Here is a 23,048-nt window from a genome sequence, read left to right as displayed (position 1 = left end):
AAGGTTGCACGCCGTTGAAAATCCTCGCTGCATGTCAGCATCTTGCAGATGCTCACGATAAGCGAAACTCTTCGTCGTGAGCATGGCTCAATGTGCGCGCGATCGATGCGTTGATTGGCATGCTCGTACGGATGTCCTCCGTTTCGGTACGCTTGCCGTCTCCCGCCTGCCGCAAGAGCCCCAGCCAGGGGGCATAGAGCTGCAGACCTCGGAGGTGCAGATTGTCGTCATTGGACTCGATTTCTAGACACTCTGTTCAGATCCTCATGATTCGCGACCCAGGGTCTGAAATGCCGAAGACGCGCATGTAACGTGTTGACATTGTATAGTGTTGGACATGCATGCTGGGAATTGTGGTGGATGGTAGCCTCTAGGCTAACGGATCCGGCGCGTGGTGCGCTCAGCGATGACGTAGACGACGCGTCGGCGAACAATTGCCAGCTTTGGGAATATCGAGACTCCGAGACGTTTCGACAACGCGTTATTGAGCATGGAATCCGATGCGATTCTCTGCCTCACATGGATAGTATGGAGTCTATGGAGGGCGACGACACTGGATGGACTATTGCACCACATCAGCTACCCAGGTACCGTTCACCATCGCAGCGCGTCTCTTCAAATCAGTCTGTCGCGATAATCATTCTGCACCAACGGTCCATCGACACGAAAGACTGTCACAATGCATCACACGACTCGAGCATATGTTTACGCATACGTCTACCAGGAAAGGGCGTGACAGAGGACTGTCAGGGAGCACGAGCCGAAGAGAGGTGATTACGGCTGCTGTTGAATTCAATAATGTCAGGACAGCGACCAAACCTTCCACAATCCACGACTACGCTATACACTTTGTGGCCTTGTAGGCTGCCGGAAATACCTGCGCCAACTCACGCACCAGACATCAAGTCACACAGAATACGCGTCGAGTCCATGTCTGGCTGTCGCAGTCAACTATTCATCAATCCAGTCCTCGTATATAAATCCTCGAGGTTCTGCCTTTAATTCCTACTCATCGATCATATCAAGCGCATCTAACATAACGATTACTAGTAGTTTTCAGCTTCCAATTTATACACAAAGCAGCCGCAGCCAGCCCTAAACGTCTAAGCACCAAAAACCACACACATATCCGCCAAAACCCGCTCAACATCATGTTTCCAGGCGGCCGCTCGTACTACCCCTACCAAAACTCTCTTCAAGACGCAAACAACGGTGGCGGCTTTTACCCCGACCGCATGTATTCGCACCAGCCCGGAGCCCGTCGCGGCGAGACACGATACAATCAACTCCACGGCAGTGGCGACAGTGGTTGGAGTTATACCGGCGGTGGAAGGTATGGAAGGTTTGAGCCGTACGATAGGAGGGGCCCGCAGAGGCGGAGACGCTGATGGTAGGGGCAAGAAAGTGGTTCAGAGAGAGGAGAGACACCATTAAAGTTCGGGAATGAGGAAAATTGGATATCATGAGAATCAATGATGATCATTGTCATTGTAATAGTTTCATGCCTAAACTATCCGTACAATCACTGCGTTCAGTGCAGCCTGAAGATTTCCTCAGTGTCCCTTCTCCGTGTTAACCCTGTTTCGCAAAAGCCCAGATCTGCCGGAACTGAGGATACAATACTGGTACCGCGTTGGGTACAGCGTTATACTCGGCATATCTCTTGATCGTCTCCATCTCTTTTCTCTCGATTTGGCTCTCTTCGATCGGTAAGTCCATTGTAGTGCCGTTGCTTGTGGTGATGCGAGCGAAATATTCCGCGTGACCTGGCGGGTAAGTAGATGTTGTGCCGTTAATGAGGGGCGTTTTTGCAACAACTGTAGGTGGTGGCGTTGGCGGCACCGCCTGGTAAGGAGATTGGTAGGGCTGGTGCGAAGACGGCTGAAGGGCGGGGGAGCTGGTCCTGCTAATACCGATGCTCAAGAAGTGATTATCCGGAAGCTGCGAGGGTGCAACGCTTCCCAAACCGTATGAAAGCGTAGCACTGGCTTCTCTGACAATGGGAGTAGGCTTTATAGTCTCCTCATGGCTAGCCGCCGCATGGTCTTCGACACCACTCATTACCTCGTCTTCTTCGGGAGTGGATGATCCCTTTGAGCATCGTTTGGATTTTGATGGCTTTACCGAGGTTGAAAGCGACCGTTTGACCGGTGCCTTGATAGGCGGTTTTGCCATCGACGTTGCATCTGGCTTGCTGATTTCGGGCGCGTTCAGATTTGCTGCCGCAGAGCGTCTGGTAGCTCGACGTGTTACCATCTGAGGCGGATCCTCTGTCTCTGTGACCTTCTCGTCTTGTTCTTGAGCTGGCTCTTGATCTGATGTGTGGCTTCCGTGCTGCTCGGACTTCCTTGGGCGGCCGACTATTCCACCGTGTTTACCCCGCTTCCGGTCTCCAGACGTGGCAGTTGGATCACTCTTTCTTTTGATGGACTTCCTAGACTTGGGAGGCAGCTTGTCCAAATTTGACGGTACTGGATCAGCCGCGGCTGCAAGAAGATACGCAGGCGTAGATCCCGAGTCGGACGCTACTTCGTCCTCCACCTCGGCCTCTTGCTCGCTTGCGGCTGCAGGGGATGCAGCTAGATCGGTTGTGGATGATGCGACGATGTCAAAAGCTGGGTTGACAGAATTGACATCTTCTACTCCATTCATCTCCTCAGCCCCATGGCTAGACACTGGAGGCGAAGGCGGCTGAGCATCTGCCATGAAATCTTCATCTTCGGCTGGTACAGTCGCTGGTTTTTCGCCGACTGTGCTTGGTGTAGGTGATTCCAGTTTCTTCATATTTCTCAAGCCCGTACGGGGCTTGACTGCCTTCTTCGGCTTCTTAGCCTTTTTGGTCTCGGGCTCGACGTCGTCCTTGGGAAGGTAGCGTCCATTTGGGCCGCGAACCTTACCCGCGCCCGCATCTCGTACTGCCGACTCTGCCTGCAAGTCCTCGCTGGGGTTGGAGCTGATGTGACGCGTCACGGTACCGCCTACGGGCTCTGATAGAAGAGCGTCACTATCGTCGTTAGGTGGGGTCTGGCCAAGAGCTTCTTCGGCTTTAGGCAAGCCCGATGCGGGTGGCTCGGTCTGAGACATTGTATGGCCGTCTGATTGTGAGGAGAAGTCTAGCGCTTTTTTGTCAGCATGATGAAGGAAGCAAAAGCGAAAGTGAGCCATGCGATGTGGGGTAAAGTGAGGTAATCAAGCGAGATTGGGTGAATTAGGTGACGGTAACATACCTGTATGCTGCGGAATGCTCTGTGAAGAGGCTGCAGGAATCTGAGACCGATTGGAAGGTACCGCCTGGCTCTCAGAGCTCCACTCTCCAGATGATTTGGAAGTAACATTGGAAGGAAGTGGTACAAGAGTCTGCCGTGTCGGACGTGGGTAAGTCTGCACGTCTGGTTGGTACCGGCTAGGCTTATTTGTAAACGGCACTTGGAGCTTTGGCCCTGCGGAGGCTATGATAGCAGAAGTCAGTATTTGCAGGCAGGATTGGGCGAGAGCTTACTTACCATTAGGGGTGACAAACCCGTTGGGCGGCTGCCCAGCTAGACAAGCTTTCTTCTGCAATCCGTCAATTGGGAACATGACTCCGGGGGCGGCTTCACCGCGCGCGTTATTTCGAACCATCGCTGATGACATCTCCTTGAAATGCATGTCGAGAATTGGCCATTTGTCCTGGGTTTTGCCACTGAGAGACCGCACCCTACGGTAAGCCCTGTCTAATCTGCCGAATTCCTGCGCGGTACGCATCGGTTCTGTTTCGGAAGCGTTCCTGGGCGCGCTGAGGTATCTTTCCTGTATCCATGTAGCGAGCTCGACGTCATCCTGTGTTTCGCTATTGCATAGAACCTCGTGAATCTTCACTAGAGTTGGGATGTCGGCATAACCGAAGCATTCCTCAGGAAGTAGTGCTTCGGAAGCGACGTAATCAGCGGGAGTGTATGGCATGCTGTATGTGGGCGCCATAGTCGTAGTGTTGACGAGAGCTATTTTGGTTTGGGTGGAAGATAGGAAACAGCGTTGGGTGCCCAGGTGTGTGGGAGCCGAGCTATTGCGAACTTATCTGACCACGGTGACCGTGGAGTGAATACAGTTGAATAGATATGGTGCGAGTGGTGTAAGTATTCAAGTCTTGCTATTGTCGCGCGACCCAAGTGAAGCCAGCGGTGAGGATTTTGACCGGGTAGCGGCCGGCGTCGGGCCCACGTGTGCGCCTGCGCAGTGCGAAAAGTGCAAGTGGACGTCGTTGGATCGGACCCAGGCGACTACTGTATGAGACCTGGTGGTAGTACTCGAGAATTTTGAGCAACTGGAGAGTTTAGAGCAAAAGGTGGGGAGCGAGTTGGTGACGGCGAGGGTGGAAGTCCGTGCCCAGTGGTGGTGTTCTAGAAATTCCGTAGCTTCGATGGAAACTTCAGAACGGCACAAAATCTGTCACCACCTTGGGAGCCAAAGAACTTGCCATTTTTTACCCGGCACAACACGTCTAGTACCAGGTGCAGTGTACTGTAAATGTGACTCTTTAGGCATCTTCGTTGAGTGCAAAGAGATCTCGGGATGGTCCGCTGGTACCTGGCTACCTAGGTACCTACTTCGAGCTTTCCCGCCGCCGCGCTGAGTGCCCGCGAACCTGGAACTTTCAACATATGAGCAGATGAGACCCTCAGAAGCGAAACCCTCAGACGTCTATTATATGACTAGCCACTATCAACACACTGGATATTCGCCAGCCCTGAAGCTCACTATCTGCATCTCTATCTAATCTCGGTTCTGAACACCCCCACACACGCGCGAGAGCTCCTCTCCCCAGCCCATCATATCTTCCCTACGCAGATTCGCCTCCGACCCATGTTCCCAGGCCAATCCCCGCGACGTGAGCATACTTCTTGCCATGCTGAAAAGCATCGGCCAAGCGTGGTCATCTACATCGATACCGCGAGGCAACGCATCAAGTATCGATTCTCTGAGCGTGTCTTCGCTGACGGATAGCGGATCGTGATCATCGGCATGATTACGAATCTGATGGTAAAGATGGTTGCTTACATACCAGAGATCGCGAACGACGCGACGACAGCCTTCAAGTGTGAGGCGACTGTTTATCCCAATGATCTCGCCACCGAAGAACAGATACTGCTCCGGTGCAGCATGCGCTCTGTTGGCTACTCCACCTCTTCTATCACTTGCTGGCGCATCTCTGCCGCCCTGGTCTCGTAAAGCTCCGAACGGAACAAATGACCAGCTTTCGGTCTCTTCCGCATCCGTTGTTGACATGAAAAGCTTGTTTCTATCGAGTGGATATGTATTCGCGCCTTTTTGGAACCACTCTTGTATGCATGGCTTCCCAAATATGTGCCCACAAGGACGCAGAAGAACCGGTTCGTGATCTTTTGTGTAACTATCCCAACAAATGTGGCAAGGATCTGCTGCGGAACATATTGCGACGGGTATCAAATCATTCAGATATGCCTCCCTCGTGGGAAGTGGCGTACTAACAGGCATCTGAAACGCTGATGAGCTTGGTTTTGGGTTGGATAGTTCACTACGAGAAATGCACGTTAGGAGCCGGGGCTAAGTCTCTTATACTGGTATGACGAACAGGCGTCCAAGAAGTGAGAGAAACACCGGTGAGACGTTACAGGTGACTACTACGGTTTGCTAGACTGATACCTAATTACCGTGTTGGGTGAGATTTCGTCATATGCTACATCACTCCTGACGTAGCTATGTATTTGGGACCGCACAACAAGTGTGCGCGCGCCAATAAGTCCGCATCCTTGCTTCCTTCCGGAATCGGTATCAACACTGTGCTATATCCACTCTAACGTCATAACTTCCGTGGGATGAGTACAACCTCTAAAGCTCGTCCTGGGGTTTTAGGGTCGTTGCCACAGTTTACCGCTTCATTGCTTTGCTGACGCGGTGGCACTCGTCTCGTGGCTCTGCGCGCCGCTTTCGAGACATATCGCAGCTATCAGAGTAGTCTGGTCGGTATCCTACAAGGGTCTGTGTCTTTGTTGGCTTGTAGCATGCTCTTATGGTCTGAGTGAGCTTTGGTATGGGGCTTGTCTCAGCCCGCGATATGATCGAAATGCGTAGCGGAACCGGCGCGTTATTCTTCTGCAGCTGCTCCTTAGTCACAAGGTGCCAAAATATCTTGGCAAAACGCGAACGAGCAGCTGGTGATGATGGCGACCCTATTTGTAGACTTAGACTCAAAGAGCGATTTCGCCACTGAGATTGCAGCGGTCTCAGATCTTTCTCGATCTCTGGATGGTCACTGGACACTACCCAGGCCCCACGCTGGTCCGACAGCCGTATCTTGAAATTAGCGATTGGTGCTGCAACCGCAGTTGGTCCATACTTGGCTACAATGCTCCATGTGTCGTTCCGAAACCATTGCGCTATGTAAGACATGGGTACATCGCAGTACTCCTTACATCCAGTCTCGCTGGCCGTCTTTCGATCTACCCATATCTTACGCATAAGAAGGTGAGTGCCTGGTCCCGACAAGTCTTGAGGGTTAATTACGGTGCCGAACATGAAGTGTTCCCAGCCATAGCCCCACTCAGCTTCTGGGCAGTCAGCTCGGATGTGCGGCTCCCTTGTATTGCCCCGTCGCAATATTCCCACAGCGTGGGTAATCTCATGCACGAGTGTTGCAGCAAAAAGGAAATCGTGCCGAAACTGCGCACATCGCGACGCGGCTTCGTATTCACCAGTCGAATAAAAGTTACTCAACCAGTCCGCCATTTCGATCCTACAAGAAAATTTGCGCTGGAACGCCGGACAACATGAAGCGACATGGTGTGGACTTGCATTGTCCCGCAGTGAACGGGCGTATACTCGCTTCGCAGACGGTAGGAAGTGGAAGGAAACGCTGTGCCCAAGGCAATGCAAAGCCTCACGCACTCCGGCTAGATATTGACTGCGTTTCTCTTCGGACGCGTTGGCGAGCGGGTCTGAGAGGTAAGTCTTCTTTGCATCGTTAATTATGCCTATCAAGTCGCGTCCGTATAGAAGCGGTACAAAGAAAGCGAGGACGGTGTCATGGCTGAGAAAATGTGATGCCAACCGAAGCATCTGCCGCATAGGCCCGTTACTATCAAACCAACGCAATGTCGGATGGATCGAATTGCGCAAATCTCCAGGCAGAACACTTTCGTCTTCTAGAAGTTTGAACCTGTCGTTTTTGTTGCATGCCGCGATCAATCCGATGATACCGGGGTTGGCTTCTGGGGCGACACGTTTCTGTCGCAGCGGCGTCTGTTCCGTCATCGTTTGCGGATATGGAAAGGGTGTTTGCGCACCTGTACTCGTCATAATCCAATGAAGTATACATATTGGGGGCATGACCATTGTGGAGAGCCAACCGCAACATAATGAGACAAAGCGGTGAGTCAAATGAACGACATGCCTGCCAGCTAAGAAGAAGGGTGGCCAGACTAGAACAATGCAGAAACAACACTTGGTTCCTAGAAGTTCGAGAGACATTGTGGTGAGCATGAGAAAGTCACCGTAAAAGAGACTTCATCACTGTGAACCAGGGTGGTGATCGGACGCATTGTGCAGCGATATCTATCGATTCTTCGGAGAAAATTCGGACAGTGGCATTTAGGTAAGTCGAGAAATGAATGTGATAACGACCGCTCTGCATGTGACCACACATGTGCCTGAGCCAGCTGGAAGCTATTCTTTAAACGTATTGAAAGACTTGGCGCGCTTTATGATAGATGCGTGGACAATAACGCTGTCGTTCCGAGCTCATGTGGGTGACTGGGGCGGCTTCGTATCTTCGCAACATGTCCAGGGAAACGATCCAGTTGGTACAATGCTGCGAATAGCTTCGAGATACTGCATAAGACTTATAACACACTATCGTTCTTGTCGTGAAAGGAGTGCGTCATCGCAACGAGCTGCAGGTGGAGGTAACAATCAAATTAATATCTCTTAGTGTCGTGCGCATAATAGGGACTTTAGAAGTAGCAAAGCCCGCGCTCAAAGAATGCAATGGTTTTGAAGACTAATGAATGTTGTAATGTTATGATAATCACAGAGTGAAGTTTCGGACGAAAGGACAGCAGCGAAATCGGGACGCGTCGAAAGGCTTGGCGTCATGTGCTAGCGTGTCTTAGCGTGTTCAGACGCGTTTGCCCCGCTGTTTGCTCTCCAGGGACCGTTGGTCACGTCCAACACATTCAATCTCCTCATTCACCGTTACACGCACTAGCGACGAACAACTGGCCAATGCTTCAATGCTCTCAGTCACACCATCCTGCAAACCCCGCCAACCCCGCCATCGCTAGTTCGCAGCTGCATGCACCCGTGGATAGCTCCCACCTAATGCGTCAAATCAGCTTCTGCATACATCAATACATTGCCGCAGCATCTCACTCATGAGCATAACCTAGCAATGGACTGGGACGACTTCCATCGACGCGCCAAGCGTGTTGTACCACAACAGGAGCTCAAAGCACGCCGGTGCTGGATTGGTGTGCTCGATCACCGCAAGTCTACGCAGGATGAGTTCAAGGAAACCGACTTCCTATGGATGATAGGCCACAATGTAAGCTCTATAGCCTTCCCTGTTCCGAGATAACGATGTTTTGGCGGCGTCAATGCGCGCGGAATATACCTGGAATGCGCCGATGCAGTACCACGCCCATCCGCTGACCTGCCTCTAGAAAATTCCTATCAATAAGATTCAGGATACTTACGAGAAACGGCATGATCTTATCGGTGTTCGCATTAGTTACAAAGGCTGTGTCGTCGACCAAAGCGATATCGTCAAGTCATTCTTAGTGCCGGAAGACAGCGTCGTGGTCTTTAATGCCGTAGACCCGCTCAACGCAACGGTACAACATCAAACACAAGACCCTCCATCGCACAGGGAAGAGCTCATTCAAGCCGAGATCGCGCGTCGGCACCAGGAGATTGAGTCTGGTCATGATGCTAAACAAACAGCAAACAGCCATGCCAACCCTGGAACGATGGGAAGAGAGCCACTACGCTATGGTGCCGAGACAGCCTCCATTTCCTCTCATGGTGCATCAGTCCATTCGGCAACTCAACATAATCCCAGCTTTGCTTCGCCGTTGACATCGAGGCATGCCAGTACTTTGAGTAGCCGCGCACCTGCACTCGACTCAGATGGGTACCCGCCGTGGTCTCAATCACGGTCTCCTGTTCGATATTCTGTGCAGAACCGATCTCATCAGCTACCACGGCGCTCTTCTAGTGAACTAAGCACACCGTCAATTCCAGGGGACAATTTCCGCCAGGCAATTCCTCGACCAACCGCTGCTTCAGTTACGGAGGGTGCAGCGCAAGCTGCTCATCGTGAACCTACTGATGCGCGTCCTGCGGCACCATCGATGTACCCAATGAACAATTTTTCCGCCGTCAAGGAGGAGAGACAATCGCCAATCCCTTTGCAACATACGTCCCTTGCCCAAGATGGCCATGTGGAGCCGGAGAGCAGTTTTGACCCGGAGAAGATTTTCAACAGAGATGCCTCGCCGGAACAAGATGTCCAAGAAGAGTTGGGCTCCGTAGATCGATGCATTCGCTCAGTCATTGAGCTACGAGACCCTGACATGCTTGAGGCTGGCGTCTCCACATCGCTCAAAGTGCTCGCAAGCCTTAAAGACAAGTTTCTGAAATACTCAACATCTAATGCGGACGCTGCGGCATGGGCACAAGCCATTGAGAAGCTCATCCCTCAAGCGCAGCGAAAGCGCACTGTGGTCGGCGTAGTGGGCAATACTGGAGCTGGGAAGAGCAGCGTCATCAACGCTATGCTTGACGAAGAGCGGCTCGTACCTACCAATTGCATGCGTGCTTGCACTGCGGTGGTTACCGAGATCTCGTGGAACAGCAGCACTGACCCGGGCTCTAAATACTGCGCCGAGATTGAGTTCATCAGCCAGGCGGACTGGGAGAAGGAGCTCACAGTTCTTTTGCGCGAGTTCCTTTCCGAGAATGGTTCCCTCTCGCGTGAGGCGCAGGATCCCAATTCTGATGCCGGTATCGCATGGGCAAAGTTCCATTCCGTCTACCCGTCCGTCGCCAAAGATGCTTTAGGTGACTGCACCGTTCCTACGCTCATGTCCAAGCGATCCGTTGTCGACGTACTTGGGACTACCAAAAAGATCCACACGGCCAGACCTCAGTCTTTCTATCGAGAGCTCCAACGCTACGTAGATAGTAAAGAGAAGGTCGCAAAGAAGGATAAGAACAAGGAGAAGGTCTCCAAGCCTGCTTTTCAAACCGAGTACTGGCCCTTGATCAAGGTCGTCAAAATCTATACGAAGAGTCATGCACTCTCAACTGGTGCAGTCATTGTGGATCTGCCGGGTGTTCATGACAGTAACGCCGCGAGAGCCGCTGTTGCTCAGGGCTACATGAAGCAATGCACCGGTCTCTGGATCGTTGCTCCTATCAATCGAGCTGTGGACGACAAAGCCGCTAAGACCTTGCTCGGTGACTCGTTCAAACGGCAGCTCAAATACGACGGCGGCTTCTCCAGTGTTACATTCATCTGTTCGAAGACCGATGACATCTCTATCACTGAAGCAATCGACAGTCTCGGGCTCGAAGAGAACGTTGCAACGTTTGAAGAAGAACAGGAACGCCACGATGAGCAGATAAAGCAGATTCGGAGCAAGATTCAAGAGTTGAACGAATCGCGAGAGGTCTATAAGCTTGCGATGTCGAGCGCAAGTGAGGACATTGAGGTGTGGGAATCACTCCAGGAGCAACTGGACGACGGGAAATCTGTGTTCGCACCCCAACCCAAGACTCACAAACGCAAGAAGGCCGTCTCGAATAAGCAGGCACGCAAAAGGAAACAGCTTTTCGATGACGATACAGATGATGATTTTGAGGATTCCGATTCCGATGAGTCTAGGAGCGACGATGAAGTCACATTCCAGGGAGAAAGGAAGCGGCTATCCGAAACTGACATCAAAGAGAAACTGAAGGAGCTAAAGGAAACGAAGAAGAACGCTAGGCGAGAAGGGATAGCAATCAAGCACTCTATGGACGACTTGAAACCTCAAATTCGAGAACTGGAAGCAAAGAAGGATGAAATCAAAGCTGAGATCAGCCGCATTTGTATTGCAGGCCGAAACCAGTACTCCAAATCGGCTATTCAGCAGGATTTCGCTGCCGGTATCAAGGAAATCGACCAGGAAAACGCGGCCGAAGAAGACGAAGACAACTTCAACCCCGACGAGGAGATGCGCGACTATAACCAGGTTGCTAGGTCTTTGCCGGTCTTTTGCGTCAGCAGTCGCGCGTACCAGAAGATGTGCGGCCGAATGCAAAAAGACGATGAAGTGCCCGGATTCCTAACACCCGAAGAGACGGAAGTGCCCCAACTTCAGAACCATTGTAAGAAGCTTACTGAAGGTGGACGCATTCAAACTAGCCGCGCGTTCTTGACCAGCGTCTGCCAAATATTAACCACTTTCAACCTCTGGATGTCAAACCACGGGGCGGGTTCGAAGATGACAGACGAGGACAAGCGCAAGCAGGCCAGCTACCTAGTGCGGCGGCTTACTCAGTTAACGGAAGGATTAGAGGCAGCCATTGGTGCTTGCATCAAAGAGATGCGATCTGAGATGAAGACTCAAATCTTCGACAAATGCCCAGAGCTCATCAACAAGGCCATTGAATCTGCACCAGCTACAGCACATGCTTGGGGTTACAAGGATCAAGGTGGCCTCGCGTGGGGATCCTACAAAGCTGTCGTTCGACGCGACGGCGTTTATCATTCTTCTGCGGCCGGCCACCGTGACTTCAACTCCGATCTTGTGGATCCCATCATCAAGCAACTAGCAACGGGTTGGGAGCGAGCCTTCCAGACGCGCCTTCCAAAAGCATTTGATGCGTATATCAGCAATTCAGGCACACTTCTTCACAAGTTTCACGAAGCCATAGAAGAGCGTGCGAGGACCAGCGGCGTTGGCCTGGCGAATCTCTCAATCTTGAAGACACAGGTCTGCAACTACGAGCAGCTATTCAAGGATCTTGGGGTTACGCTCATCACTCAAATGAACGAACTCCAGCGGGAAGCGAACCGTGACTTCAGCCCTTGCATCGCAGGCATTATGCATGACGTATACGATGTGTGCACAGAAGAGCGTGGCGCTGGATCTTATAAGCGCATGAAACAACACATGGAAGATCATGTGGAGCGGGAGCGACACAGGATGTTCCATGAAGCCATCGCAACAGTCAACAAGCACCTTGATGACATGTGTAAAGCACTACAAGAGTCAATGGAAACCAAGGTTGATGAGATTTTCGTGCAGATGGACAGGGACTATACCCGAGTGCTTGGTGGCGCGGCTGGCTGTCAGCCCCTTAATCTGCAATCAAAAGAAGAGAGGGAGCTGAGGTCGGAAATCAGAGAGATCTTGGCAGGCATCGATGCACAATTTGAGCCCATCGCTCGCGGCGACATCTTAGCAGAGAAAGATGCAGAAAACAGTACAGCCGAGGGAGAAGAGCAGATGGACGTGGATATGGAAGACGACCGCAGCATCGTTGACTCCGCACAGGACTCCGTCGAGGAAGACGTTGATGAGGCAGCTCCGGTGGAGACTGAATCGTCCATGTCCAAGAACGGTGGCGACCATGTCGACCGGCGTGCCCGAGTCGACGACGAGGTAGATGAGGAGATGTAGGTGTGCTCACGACACAGCATCATCTCAGCCGTCGATACCCGTATTGCTTCATTGTTCGCTGCTTTATACCCCAGGCGTTAGTCGAATTGCCAAACGGGCGTTCAAATCGGGATGGTTTTTTCCCCGAATCAGTTGATATGAAGGGCCTGATTAGGTTGACTCGCGAGCACACGTGAGAGGAACTGGTCTATTCTGGTGATAATACGAGAGGAACGAGCGATCTTTCTTGCAATTTCAGTCGGTACTTCTCCGGTGTACATGGTGTCTTTAGCCAGTCATTTCTGGGCCGGGTGGAGACATGGATACTTGGTGTCAGTGCGTTACCAATGCAGTCTCCAAAACATCTCCATGAACGTGCACTCGTGAAAGTGAACCCATCGGTAATGTATCAGCATCTCATACAAAGAGAAACCGAACACTCTGGAGCCTACATCAAATTGGGAGAATGCAAAGTATATGATCTAATGTCAATGTAGGCTCTAGGTGTTCACCTTTCCGCAGAAGGTGTCAGAGTCAACAAGTCTTTTGTTCAAGCGCTCCTGAGCGTCTATTGTCCTTAAGCAAACCCCGTAAACGCCGCGTCGTTATGCCATGCCCGATACCAATGGATTGCCACGTCTAATCGTCCCACTCCTCGTCCAGGTTGTCTATTAACCTATCCTCATCTTCATTCCTTCGTCCCCTCCGTCCGCTATCCTGGCCGAGCGAGACGCGACTGTAGCCCCGGCGGGAAGGCATGAAGCGCGCACACGACGAAGTAAGAATGATGAACATGTCCTTCACGATGTCAGCAACACCAACAAGACATTCGAGCGTCTGTCATCACCACCGGGCGCTACTACTACTCCTTCTACGACAACAGCGGAGTAGACTTACAGAGAAGAAGCGCCAGATGCCTGCCCACATGGCGTAGTTGGGCAGCTGTCTCCATCCGCGCTGGTGCATGACGGTGCGTTGGTAGACACAACCACCAGCAAAGTATACGGCTACGGCGATCATGACGATGACACCGAAGACGCCGCCGGGGCCTAGTGCTTGGGTATCCTGGTGTACGCCGCCGCATGCGAAGGGCGAGCGGCCTTCGAAGAAGTACGAGCAGTCGTCTACCGCCGCGACGAAGGACACACTTGTTTTCGCGAGAGGGTCGTTGTCGCAAAGCAGAGAGATGATGGTAGTCTTGCGGCGCTCAGTCTTCTTTGAGCCTTTCTTTTTGTCTCCGTCGTCCTGGTCATCGTCATCGTCGCCGTCAATGATCTCGCGGGTGTCAAGAGAGGTGGGTTCGAGCGTGCGCTTGGATTTCGAGGACAGATCTGGGCAGAGCGAACCTCCGGTGTAGTTTAGAATAAGCTTGCGACCGCGGAAGATGGGTTCTGAGTTCTCGAGACTGGAAATCGCAAGGTGTCAGCATTGCGCTCCAATGGATCCTTCTGCCTGGTCGTGAACGAGCATCTTAAGCCCCTCCATCTATCCTCACTTTGTAGGGTGTCAAACTCACCCAATAGCCCATTGCTTGTCTCCTCTCTCGTAGAATGCGCTGACGTTCTTCCAAAGGCCCTTGTCTAGATCTTGCACCTTGTCCAGCTCCTCCACTACAGGTCCACAAAAGTTGATTGTGAAGTTGGCATTGTAATCGTAGCCCTTGGCATGCCAGCTGCCTTCTTCGCCCTCCTTCTTGCTACTTTTCTTGCCGTCCGACTCCGATGGTGGCTGGCGGCGCATAGGGTTCAGGTCGAAGAAGCGCTCGGACGTGGGTGAGATGACGGTACATGGCTTGAGCTGTTTGTCCGAAGCGGCCGCTGCGAATGGGCCCGACGCTGCCAGAAGCAGGAGCGAGTATAGTAGGGATATCATCGCGTGGTTGATCGGCGCACTACGCACTATGAGGGTCGAGGCGTGGTGACGGTGAAGGTGGAGCTGATACGATTGTCCATCTTCGCAACACGTTGACTTCCGGCGCCGCGCCTTCCATGTCGAGTGCCTTGCAGCGGCAGTAACGACGGGCGGTAGCGCCCAAAGCAGCTAGCGCGGCCAAGATGGCGTGTGCGCGTCATTACGGCTGCAATGGAATCCGAGGTCCCTTTCATCGTCTGATGCGCCCAGCCTCATTCATTGCTATATAGGACACTACACCCGTGGCTGTCTTTGGTTCAGGCGGCGCGACAATCACCCTCGGCGAAGACAACAACTGCGACAAGGAACCTCTGTTGTGACGACGCGACCGGACCCCTATTCCTCGAGCTCCCTCATTCGGCGGATCTAGCCGGAACGGAAAGAGCTGGAGAACGCGACAATTCGACATTGAAAACATGTCGAAAGCGAAGACTGACAAGGCGACTAAGTCGCTGGCTGAAGAGCCTCATGGCTATGAGTTTCTAGGACCGTAAGTCCATCCACGACTTTTGCGCGCCCTGACGATCACAACGCTAACCTCGTTCCAGCCCTGGAGCTTTCATCATCTCTTTCGGTCTGCCGGTTTTGGTGTACGTCTTCACGTTTCTGTGCAATGACATCTCTGGATGTCCGGCGCCTGTCCTTCTCCACCCCTACAGCTTCACTCTTGAGCAGCTGAAGAAGGAGGTAGGATGGACTGGCTTCTCGGGTCTACTCAACACCCAGGCTTTCCTTGGTACCCTGGCCTACTATTTCCTGAGTCTGTTCCTCTACCGATTCCTTCCTGGCCAGGAAGTTGAGGGTACCGAGCTCAGGAGCGGCGGAAGGCTCAAGTACAGGTTCAATGCCTGGAACTCAGCCCTCTTCATCATGACTCTTCTCGCTGCCGGTACCATCTCCCAGGGTGCGGACTTCCCCGTCTGGACCTTTATCACCGACAACTACGTCGGCATCCTGACGAGCAACATTCTCATCTCCTACTTCCTGGCCACTTACTGCTACGTCGCTTCTTTCAGTGTCAAGCACCCCAAGGATCCGTCTATGCGCGAGCTTGCCGCTGGTGGCCGTACCGGCAACATGCTCTACGACTGGTTTATCGGACGTGAGCTGAACCCTCGTGTCAACATGCCCATCTTCGGAGAGGTTGATATCAAAGCTTGGTGCGAGCTTCGCCCCGGAATGCTGGGATGGATCATTCTCGACTTGGCCTTCATCATGCAGCAATACCGCAACTTCGGCCGCGTCACTGACAGCATCCTCCTCGTCACCATCGCCCACACCGTGTACACATTCGACGCGCTATTCATGGAGCCCGCTATCCTAACCACCATCGACATCATCGCCGATGGCTTTGGTATGATGCTTTCCTTCGGTGACCTCGTCTGGGTGCCCTTCACCTACTCAATCCAAACCCGCTACCTCTCCAACTATCCCGTTGATCTCGGTCCTGTTGGCATTGCTGGTGTGTTGGCCGTCCAGGGTATCGGATACTACATCTTCCGCTCGGTAAACAACGAGAAGAACCGTTTCAGGACCGACCCCAACGACCCGCGTGTCAAGCACCTCAAGTGCATCGAGACAGCCGCAGGTTCCAAGCTTCTGATCAGTGGCTGGTGGGGTATGGCGCGTCACATCAACTACCTTGGCGACTGGTTCATGAGCTGGAGCTACGTTCTACCCACTGCCATGTCCGGCTACCTCATCAAGAACGCAGCCCAGTCTCCCATCACAGCAGCTCAAACCGATGTTTACTTCTACCAGAACAGCTACGGAAAGTACGCCGTCCCTGGTGAGGCCAAGGGCTGGGGTATGATCTTCACCTACTTCTTCATGGTCTACTTTGCTATCCTGCTCATCCACCGTGAGCGTCGTGATGAAGAGAAGTGCCGCAGGAAGTACGGCAAGGATTGGGACCGCTACGTCGAGCTTGTCCCTTACAGGATCGTACCTGGCATCTACTAGAAGGTCTCTTCCAAGACTTCTGATTGGATGTCAGAATCAGGGTGTGACGCTACCGCTTCGTGCGGTTGAAGACGTGCACTGTTTATGTTATTGTTTGTATATATCTGGAGGCTTAGGGTGGAATGCTACCGCAAGTTCGGTTGAAGACATACATCCATGTATCATTATTGGGAAGGAAGATGGAATGCTACCGCACGGCCGGTCAAAGACATACATCATGGAGAGCGCGACGGAAGTAGGAAAACGGCTGCAACGCTATCGTGAAGACGATTGAAGACGTGCGCCGAAAATGTAGGGACAGGTAGATGGACATGTAGCGCTATCGCTCTCGAGCGATCGAAGACGAACATGCCAAATTATAATAATGTTTATTCACATGACGTAAGCCGACCATGCAATGGAAGGTGTGTTGTAAGAAGTTGAGAATACATTGATACTAATAACTAGAGTCGTGCTGTCCAGCAGCGTATAAAGCAGGTCATTCCTTCATCATCCCACGTCATTTCCGTCATAAACCGTAGTTAGAAAGGACAGAAATCGTAACGTCATCGAGAGCGTGAGCAAACCATAATCATGATCGTGAATGTGATCACCTCACAGCCGCACCCTTCCGATACGTCCTCGTCTTCTCATCCCACCCATCATCCCCCGCCCTCCTACTCCCACGATGACTCCTCCTCTCACTCCCGGCGTAATCGCTCTTGCTCCTCTGATCAGCATACTTCCTGCCCCCGTAGCCACCCAGGACCAACCCAGCCGCTGTGCCCAAACCAGGGAAGATCACATCCCCGATGATCGTGCCTGCGCCTGCGCCGAGGAATGTGTCTCTGTTCTTGTGCTTGTCCTCGTGTGCCTTGTCAAATGAGTATGATTTGCGCGGCTTGTGTCTGCGTTCGTTGCGCGAGCGGTCGCGGTCGCGAGAGGTGGAACGGTCGCGGGTGGAGTGGCTGTGATGGCGGTGATGTCTGCTGCTGTTGCTGTGCCGGGGTGGGGAGTAGTCGTCCGAGTCGGACACGGAGCCTAGACTTGTGCTGCGGTCGGAGTCTTGATCTGCGAAGCGTACGCGCGCGGGTTGCGAGTGGCTTCTGTAGGGTTGTAGAGGGGCGCCGAGGTAGCCGTTGTTTTGGGGCATCGGCTGTTGGGGTGGGTAGTAGCCGCCTGCTGGTGGTGTTTGTGGGTATGGTGCTGTCATGGCTTGGGCGTTCTTCTTCTCTGGGTAGTACTGGTGTTGCTGTTGTTGTTGAGGTGGGTAGCCATAAGGTTGTTGTGGCGGGGCCTGGGGATATGCTGAGTATGATGGAGGCGGCGTGTTCGCATATGGAGGATTGCTAACGTGTGGTCGTGGAGGTTGCGCAGGTGGTTGTTGGTATTGTGGCGGCTTTGGTGGCTGCGGTGGATATGGATTTGGCGGGTGGCTGCCTGGCAGTTCATGCGCAGCCGCTGTACCCAGATAATATTCTTGCGCTGCCATCTCTTGTAGTCTGTTCGAGTGTTTGCTGGTGACGTTATTTGTTTGGAAGAAGAAGGTACGACTGGTGATATATGTGGGTACGATGTAGATGAAGATGCAAAATGCGAAAGACAACAAGATCACAAGGCCTTGGCTAAATAAATACCAAGAGCGCGTGCAACTGTCACCAGTCCGTAGAAAGTACGACGTTGATACGTCATTCGATCAACGGATCTGCTTCGGGAACGCTTAGCATGCAGCTCGGCCTATCCGGGGAGCTCGGCAAGCTTGTCAGCACGAGGCTCATATAAGGTTGATCTATGGCGAAGTCCGGAGGGAACTTCCGGCACTTTCTTCGCGCAGCGGAAAGCTGACGTGATGGAAGAAAAACGAAGAAATGTTGACTCAGAAAAGGTCATGGGTACGCTATTAGAATGTGGTACTATAATGCCCGCGGGCTGTTGGGTATCGATCATGAAAATGCGTCTATGTTGTGTTCGCCGCAACGCCACAACTAGACCAAACGCCAAGAGGGGAAGGGAGGGTCCCGCTCCAATGAGCGTTCTCATTATCCCTGGCTGCGCAACACAAGGCGCTGGGCAGATTCCTTAGGATTTCGTCGCCACTCCTGTGGTCACGAGTGGAATGTTCTGCGCTTCTTCGTCGTCTCGCTGGTCTCCATAATCCCTACGCATGGGCACACCTTCGACTTTCTTGACGTTTTTGCCCTCGTGCCACATCATGATGCCTGCAGCACCCGCCACTCCGCATCCCAGAGCCACGAACAGACCAGTAGCCCAGGAAGGCCGGTCGATGCGATTATAGTGCCACATGTAGAAGCATAGAACCACCTGGAAGAAAGTATTCCATACATTCATCCATATGACGAAATCCATCTTCCAGCTCTTAGTGGGTGGGGCGCGAATCGCCGTGGGCGGTGGGTCGGGGATCATCTGGACGGGAATTGGTACAGCTGGATCTTCGGGATCGACGACGGTTGCGCCTGCTTTGTCAGGCAGCCGATCTGAACCTGGAAGCCGAAACCATCCCCGATGTATGCCAGCAAGACGTCTGATGCCCGTCTCCGTGCGGGATGACCCTCCGATTCTCCAACAAGCCCAGTAGTATAGATCGCGGAACCTCCAAGGCGCGAGACCAAATCCTGTAACGCAGAAAAGTGCGTTGAGGATTTGCGAATCGTACTCTACCCACTTCCGGCGCGGGGAATTGATGTCGTCACAGGTAGGTGTACACATGGCGGGTGCGGCGTTACAGAGTAGGAGGAAGAGCATACCGCCCCAGGCGACAACGTTCAGACCGTAGAGCGTGATGAGGAAGCCGGCGGGTGTGAGGAACCACTTCCAAAAGCCTTTAAGCCCGATCATGAACGATTTCTTCCACGGCAACTTGGGAGGTGGTACGTAGCCGTTGGCATACTGCGCCATGATTAGCATGCTTGTCTGGATGGTGGAGGAGAAGACGTACCCGTCCTGATGATGTCCGTTTTGGCTGCTGCGGCCTATCGTCGTCAAAGTGCTCTGTCGCGGATTCGGAGCTGTGCTTTGATTGTCTGCCGGTATTGGGCCGCTCGTCGTAGCCATCGTATCCCGCAACTTGTCTTGTATCCTCTTCAGCTAGAGCAGGAAAGGCTTCGGTGTTCAATGCATTGCTCGACGAGACCTTGCGTTGACCACCGAAAGACGGACGCTCAGATTGATCTATCGGTGATGCTGCGTTGGTGGAAGCTCGCGACCGCTGCTCGCCCTGGCTTGTTCGTGAACCTGCTCTCTTCCGTTGCGAGTCTTCGTTCCATCCGTCAGAACCAAATGAGCCCTTTCTGATGTCCGTTATCGAAGGTGCTTTGGCGGCAGTCGTCCCTGCGGCAGCCCACATGCCGGGCGGCGGGTTCACGTCCATCAATTTACCAGTCGCGGTACGGATCTTGTTGGAGACGATGGAGGCATTAGTGGAAGTTCGTTCGCGAGTCTTGGGCGACTCTGCGGTAGGGCTCGCTGCATTGGGGTTGCGAATGCCCTCAGGCTGAGGGAACGGCACTGGCGTTGGTACGTTGCTGTTCGGGGAAGCCATAGCTGGTGAAAGTGAAGTGCACGCTCGCGCTTGCTTTGTAGGGGATTCGCCCCGTTGAAGCGCGTGTGCGGTTCGACGTGTCAGCCAAGTGGTTGATCGTTGGTACGATTGGCAATGACACAGTGCCTTGGCGAGATCCCTGCTTTCTGTTCGCTATCACTTGGGCCGGTATAGGGGTGCTTGTATGAAACCGGCTTCGAAGAATAGCAGGAGCCGTCTGAAAATCGACATGGTTGCGAGTGCTGGGCACCCAAGGTTATATGGTGTTGGCGCTGGCGTGGAGGGAAGGAGACGGCCTAGATTGTTGTAGACGCGGCTCCTGCCAACCCCAGACCCACTGACGTGCAGCGCGTATAAGCCACCGTTAGATGCCCGGGTGGCTATACGAATACGCGAGAGGTACTTCGCCACACGTAATGGCGTCGCAGTCCGCGCGTCACGGTTAGACTTGCGAGATACATTAGAGTCTTGGGTGATTATTGTTCTTCGTTTATGTATTGTATTCAGCAGAGTTTTACTGCGAATGCACCTTTCTACAATGGTCCCATCGTTCGAGTGCATGCAGTATTGGCAACCGGAGTCGCTCCGACGCGCACCAACGCAGCCGTCGCATTGACAACACAAAACAAACAACTGATTTGAACAGTCTGACACCCTCGCTCTCAACCTAATACTCACAAGAAAGCCAGAGCGCCGGCAATAGCGACAACGACGGGCATGTCGCGACCCCTCGCTGCGGCAGCGTTTTCTGTCTGCTCTGGTAGACCAGAGCTAGTCGCACTCGCGGCCGAGCCAAGGCTCGAAGAAGGCGTGTCAACAGCGCCGCTAGAGATGGGTGTCTCGCCCTCAGGAATTGACATGGCGCCAGTGGAGTCTTGAGGGGGGATTGATACGTCCGTTACAGTGGGCATAGGAACAGGCGTTGTGACGACCGAGATGCCAGACTGTGGTGGAATTGAGACGTCCGTTACGGTGGGCATGGATACCGGAGGGATGATGGACACGTCCGTTACACTAGGCATAGAAACCGGGGGGACGCTCATCATGCTGCCGGTGCCTACTGTTGTTAAACATATTGCGCGATAGGCCGAAGAGGGTGTACTTACATGCCGGGCATGGAGGCTGAACGCACTCCATGTAGCACGACCATGGGTCGACATCATCAGTAGCGGTCTGAGTCTGAATGGTATACAGTGCTTCAGACTCCGGCGTAGGACTGACGAATGGCGAGGTCGCGACTGAGGGTGTATCGTCTTGGGCAACGGCAACGCTAGCCAGAAGCAGAAGTGTGGGGATGGAGATTGCTGCGAGCATGACGACGGCCTTGGAAAGATGATTGAATGTTTCTTGGAAGTTTCGAAGGAGTCTTGAACTGCGAAAATAACCCAACTGGACAAGCTATAAGAATGGACGCTGTCTGCTGCCTAGGCCGCGTCGCCCCTTCCCATGGTCGCTCGGCAGCCTTCGCGTGACTGGCGGGGTGTTTTTTGAGATCTTCGCTCCTTCCACAACCGAGTAGCTTCGTCGACGTGCGAAACCTTGCACCACCAATAGCCCTCCAGCACTTCTCCGCGCCCAGCCTCCAGTATGACGACAGTCGCCGTAACGACAGAGATGAAACGTGCCGTTGCGCCCGCTGCGCTGCAGACGTTCGTATCAATCGCTCCCGAGGCAGCCGCAGCATCAAGCCACCTTCCGAATGAGTTATCGCTCGCCCGCCAGATACTGCATAACCTCCAATACCAGCACTATTGGTCCGACCTCCACGTACACACGCACTCACCGACTACCCACGAGCCCCTTGCCCGCCCGCTGGTCTCTGGCCTGCCCCCGCGCCGCCTCTACGTACACCCCGACGAGCAGGTGGAGCTGCTGAAGAAGGCCGACCGCGAACGGAAGGCGCGCGCCGAGGGCGAGGCAGGTGGCTTGGAGGTCAAGGCAGAGCCGGAGCGCGAATGGATACTGCCCACCAGGCTGAACGAGAAGTGGACGCTGCGTCGGCTGGCCCACGTCTTCGATGCCATCACCATGGTCCCGCCGGCAGCAGACGCGTCGACAGTAGAGGGGGACCGCCCTACCAACCCTTGGAGAACAACGAAGCGCGTACTATTAGCGTCGGTAGACACGGACAGCACAGTCGTCTACTACATTGTGCACGATGGCGTCGTGAAGCCCCGCCAGAACTGAACAAGGCCTTGCGCCAGTTGTCGCACACATCTACTATCGCAGCGCATATTGCACAGGCTGTCACGGAAAGGACACGTGCGAGATATTTCATACTGCTACGAAGGACCGAACATTTCTCAGCTACGTCCACTGACATACTCAGCGTCCACGACCCTCATGGGATCTCAGGGAAGATGAAATCTCCCGGCTTCGGCATCTCGTAGAAACGGCTCATGTTCACCTCCGTCTCTGGTGGGAGCTGGTGCGCCTCCGCCCACTCTCGAACCTGCTCATAGTCTCGGCATCGGTGCCTTGTGTTGAAGTCCACGAATGGCGTCGGGTCTGGCATAGTGTCGGCCTGCCACCACACTTGACCAAGTACACCTACGTCTGGATTACACATGAGCACCTGCCTTATTATATCCAAGCAGTGCGTCGTGTGCACTCGCACGATGTACTCGCTATTGACGAAGGGTCCTTCCTTCTTTGCCGAATAATAGGAATAGTTCCAATATAGTGTTTTGCGGAGAAGGTCCTTCGAAATGTTAGTGACGTACTTTCCGCTACCTGATCTTGCTGCGTACCAGACAGTGTAAGTGATGGAGGCCTTCTACGTTCGCTGGGAAGCCACCTCCATACTCTTGGCTGACTTTCACCTGGTCGTGCCGCAATCCGGTTCGCTCAGCTTCGTCCTCGGGTATCACCACACTTCGATCTAGTATGGGAATCAGAACTGAGTGTGCGTGTTGCTGGTACTGCTAGACTATCGACTTACAATTGACACCCAGCGCATCCCATGCAGCATCAAC

The 23,048-nt window shown here is 53.3% G+C and overlaps 7 protein-coding genes across 7 annotated transcripts; 3 read left to right on the top strand and 4 right to left on the bottom strand.

The window, feature by feature from the left end:
• Positions 1-1,572: 1,572 nt before the first annotated feature.
• On the bottom strand, positions 1,573-3,506 carry J4E90_008702 (uncharacterized protein; the record flags this gene model as incomplete). The annotated part of the gene is made up of 2 exons (XM_051438224.1): positions 1,573-3,113; positions 3,500-3,506. 2 exons carry the CDS (start codon positions 3,504-3,506, stop codon positions 1,573-1,575), a joined length of 1,548 nt encoding a protein of 515 aa, XP_051288223.1.
• Positions 3,507-9,447: 5,941 nt separating this feature from the next.
• Positions 9,448-12,683, top strand: J4E90_008701 (uncharacterized protein; the record flags this gene model as incomplete). The annotated part of the gene is given in 2 exon segments (XM_051438223.1): positions 9,448-9,455; positions 9,473-12,683. The coding sequence occupies 2 exon segments, from the start codon at positions 9,448-9,450 to the stop codon at positions 12,681-12,683; spliced, it is 3,219 nt and encodes a 1,072-aa protein (XP_051288222.1).
• A 618-nt stretch (positions 12,684-13,301) lies between these two features.
• On the bottom strand, positions 13,302-14,534 carry J4E90_008700 (uncharacterized protein; the record flags this gene model as incomplete). The annotated part of the gene is made up of 3 exons (XM_051438222.1): positions 13,302-13,460; positions 13,560-14,067; positions 14,179-14,534. 3 exons carry the CDS (start codon positions 14,532-14,534, stop codon positions 13,302-13,304), a joined length of 1,023 nt encoding a protein of 340 aa, XP_051288221.1.
• A 455-nt stretch (positions 14,535-14,989) lies between these two features.
• J4E90_008699 (Delta(14)-sterol reductase) lies at positions 14,990-16,535 on the top strand (the record flags this gene model as incomplete). The annotated part of the gene is made up of 2 exons (XM_051438221.1): positions 14,990-15,063; positions 15,122-16,535. 2 exons carry the CDS (start codon positions 14,990-14,992, stop codon positions 16,533-16,535), a joined length of 1,488 nt encoding a protein of 495 aa, XP_051288220.1.
• Positions 16,536-17,124: 589 nt separating this feature from the next.
• Positions 17,125-18,006, bottom strand: J4E90_008698 (uncharacterized protein; the record flags this gene model as incomplete). The annotated part of the gene is made up of 1 exon (XM_051438220.1): positions 17,125-18,006. One exon carries the CDS (start codon positions 18,004-18,006, stop codon positions 17,125-17,127), a length of 882 nt encoding a protein of 293 aa, XP_051288219.1.
• A 587-nt stretch (positions 18,007-18,593) lies between these two features.
• Positions 18,594-20,073, bottom strand: J4E90_008697 (uncharacterized protein; the record flags this gene model as incomplete). Its single annotated transcript, XM_051438219.1, has 2 exons — positions 18,594-19,421; positions 19,471-20,073. The coding sequence occupies 2 exons, from the start codon at positions 20,071-20,073 to the stop codon at positions 18,594-18,596; spliced, it is 1,431 nt and encodes a 476-aa protein (XP_051288218.1).
• A 1,587-nt stretch (positions 20,074-21,660) lies between these two features.
• On the top strand, positions 21,661-22,260 carry J4E90_008696 (uncharacterized protein; the record flags this gene model as incomplete). The annotated part of the gene is made up of 1 exon (XM_051438218.1): positions 21,661-22,260. The coding sequence occupies one exon, from the start codon at positions 21,661-21,663 to the stop codon at positions 22,258-22,260; it is 600 nt and encodes a 199-aa protein (XP_051288217.1).
• Between the last annotated feature and the right edge of the window lie 788 nt (positions 22,261-23,048).

The sequence above is a fragment of the Alternaria incomplexa genome, assembly GCF_024043165.1.
Source record: "Alternaria incomplexa strain BMP 0042 chromosome Unknown scaffold_13, whole genome shotgun sequence".
In the NCBI taxonomy this organism is placed as follows: domain Eukaryota; kingdom Fungi; phylum Ascomycota; class Dothideomycetes; order Pleosporales; family Pleosporaceae; genus Alternaria; species Alternaria incomplexa.
This window is presented reverse-complemented; position numbering and strand designations above follow the sequence as displayed.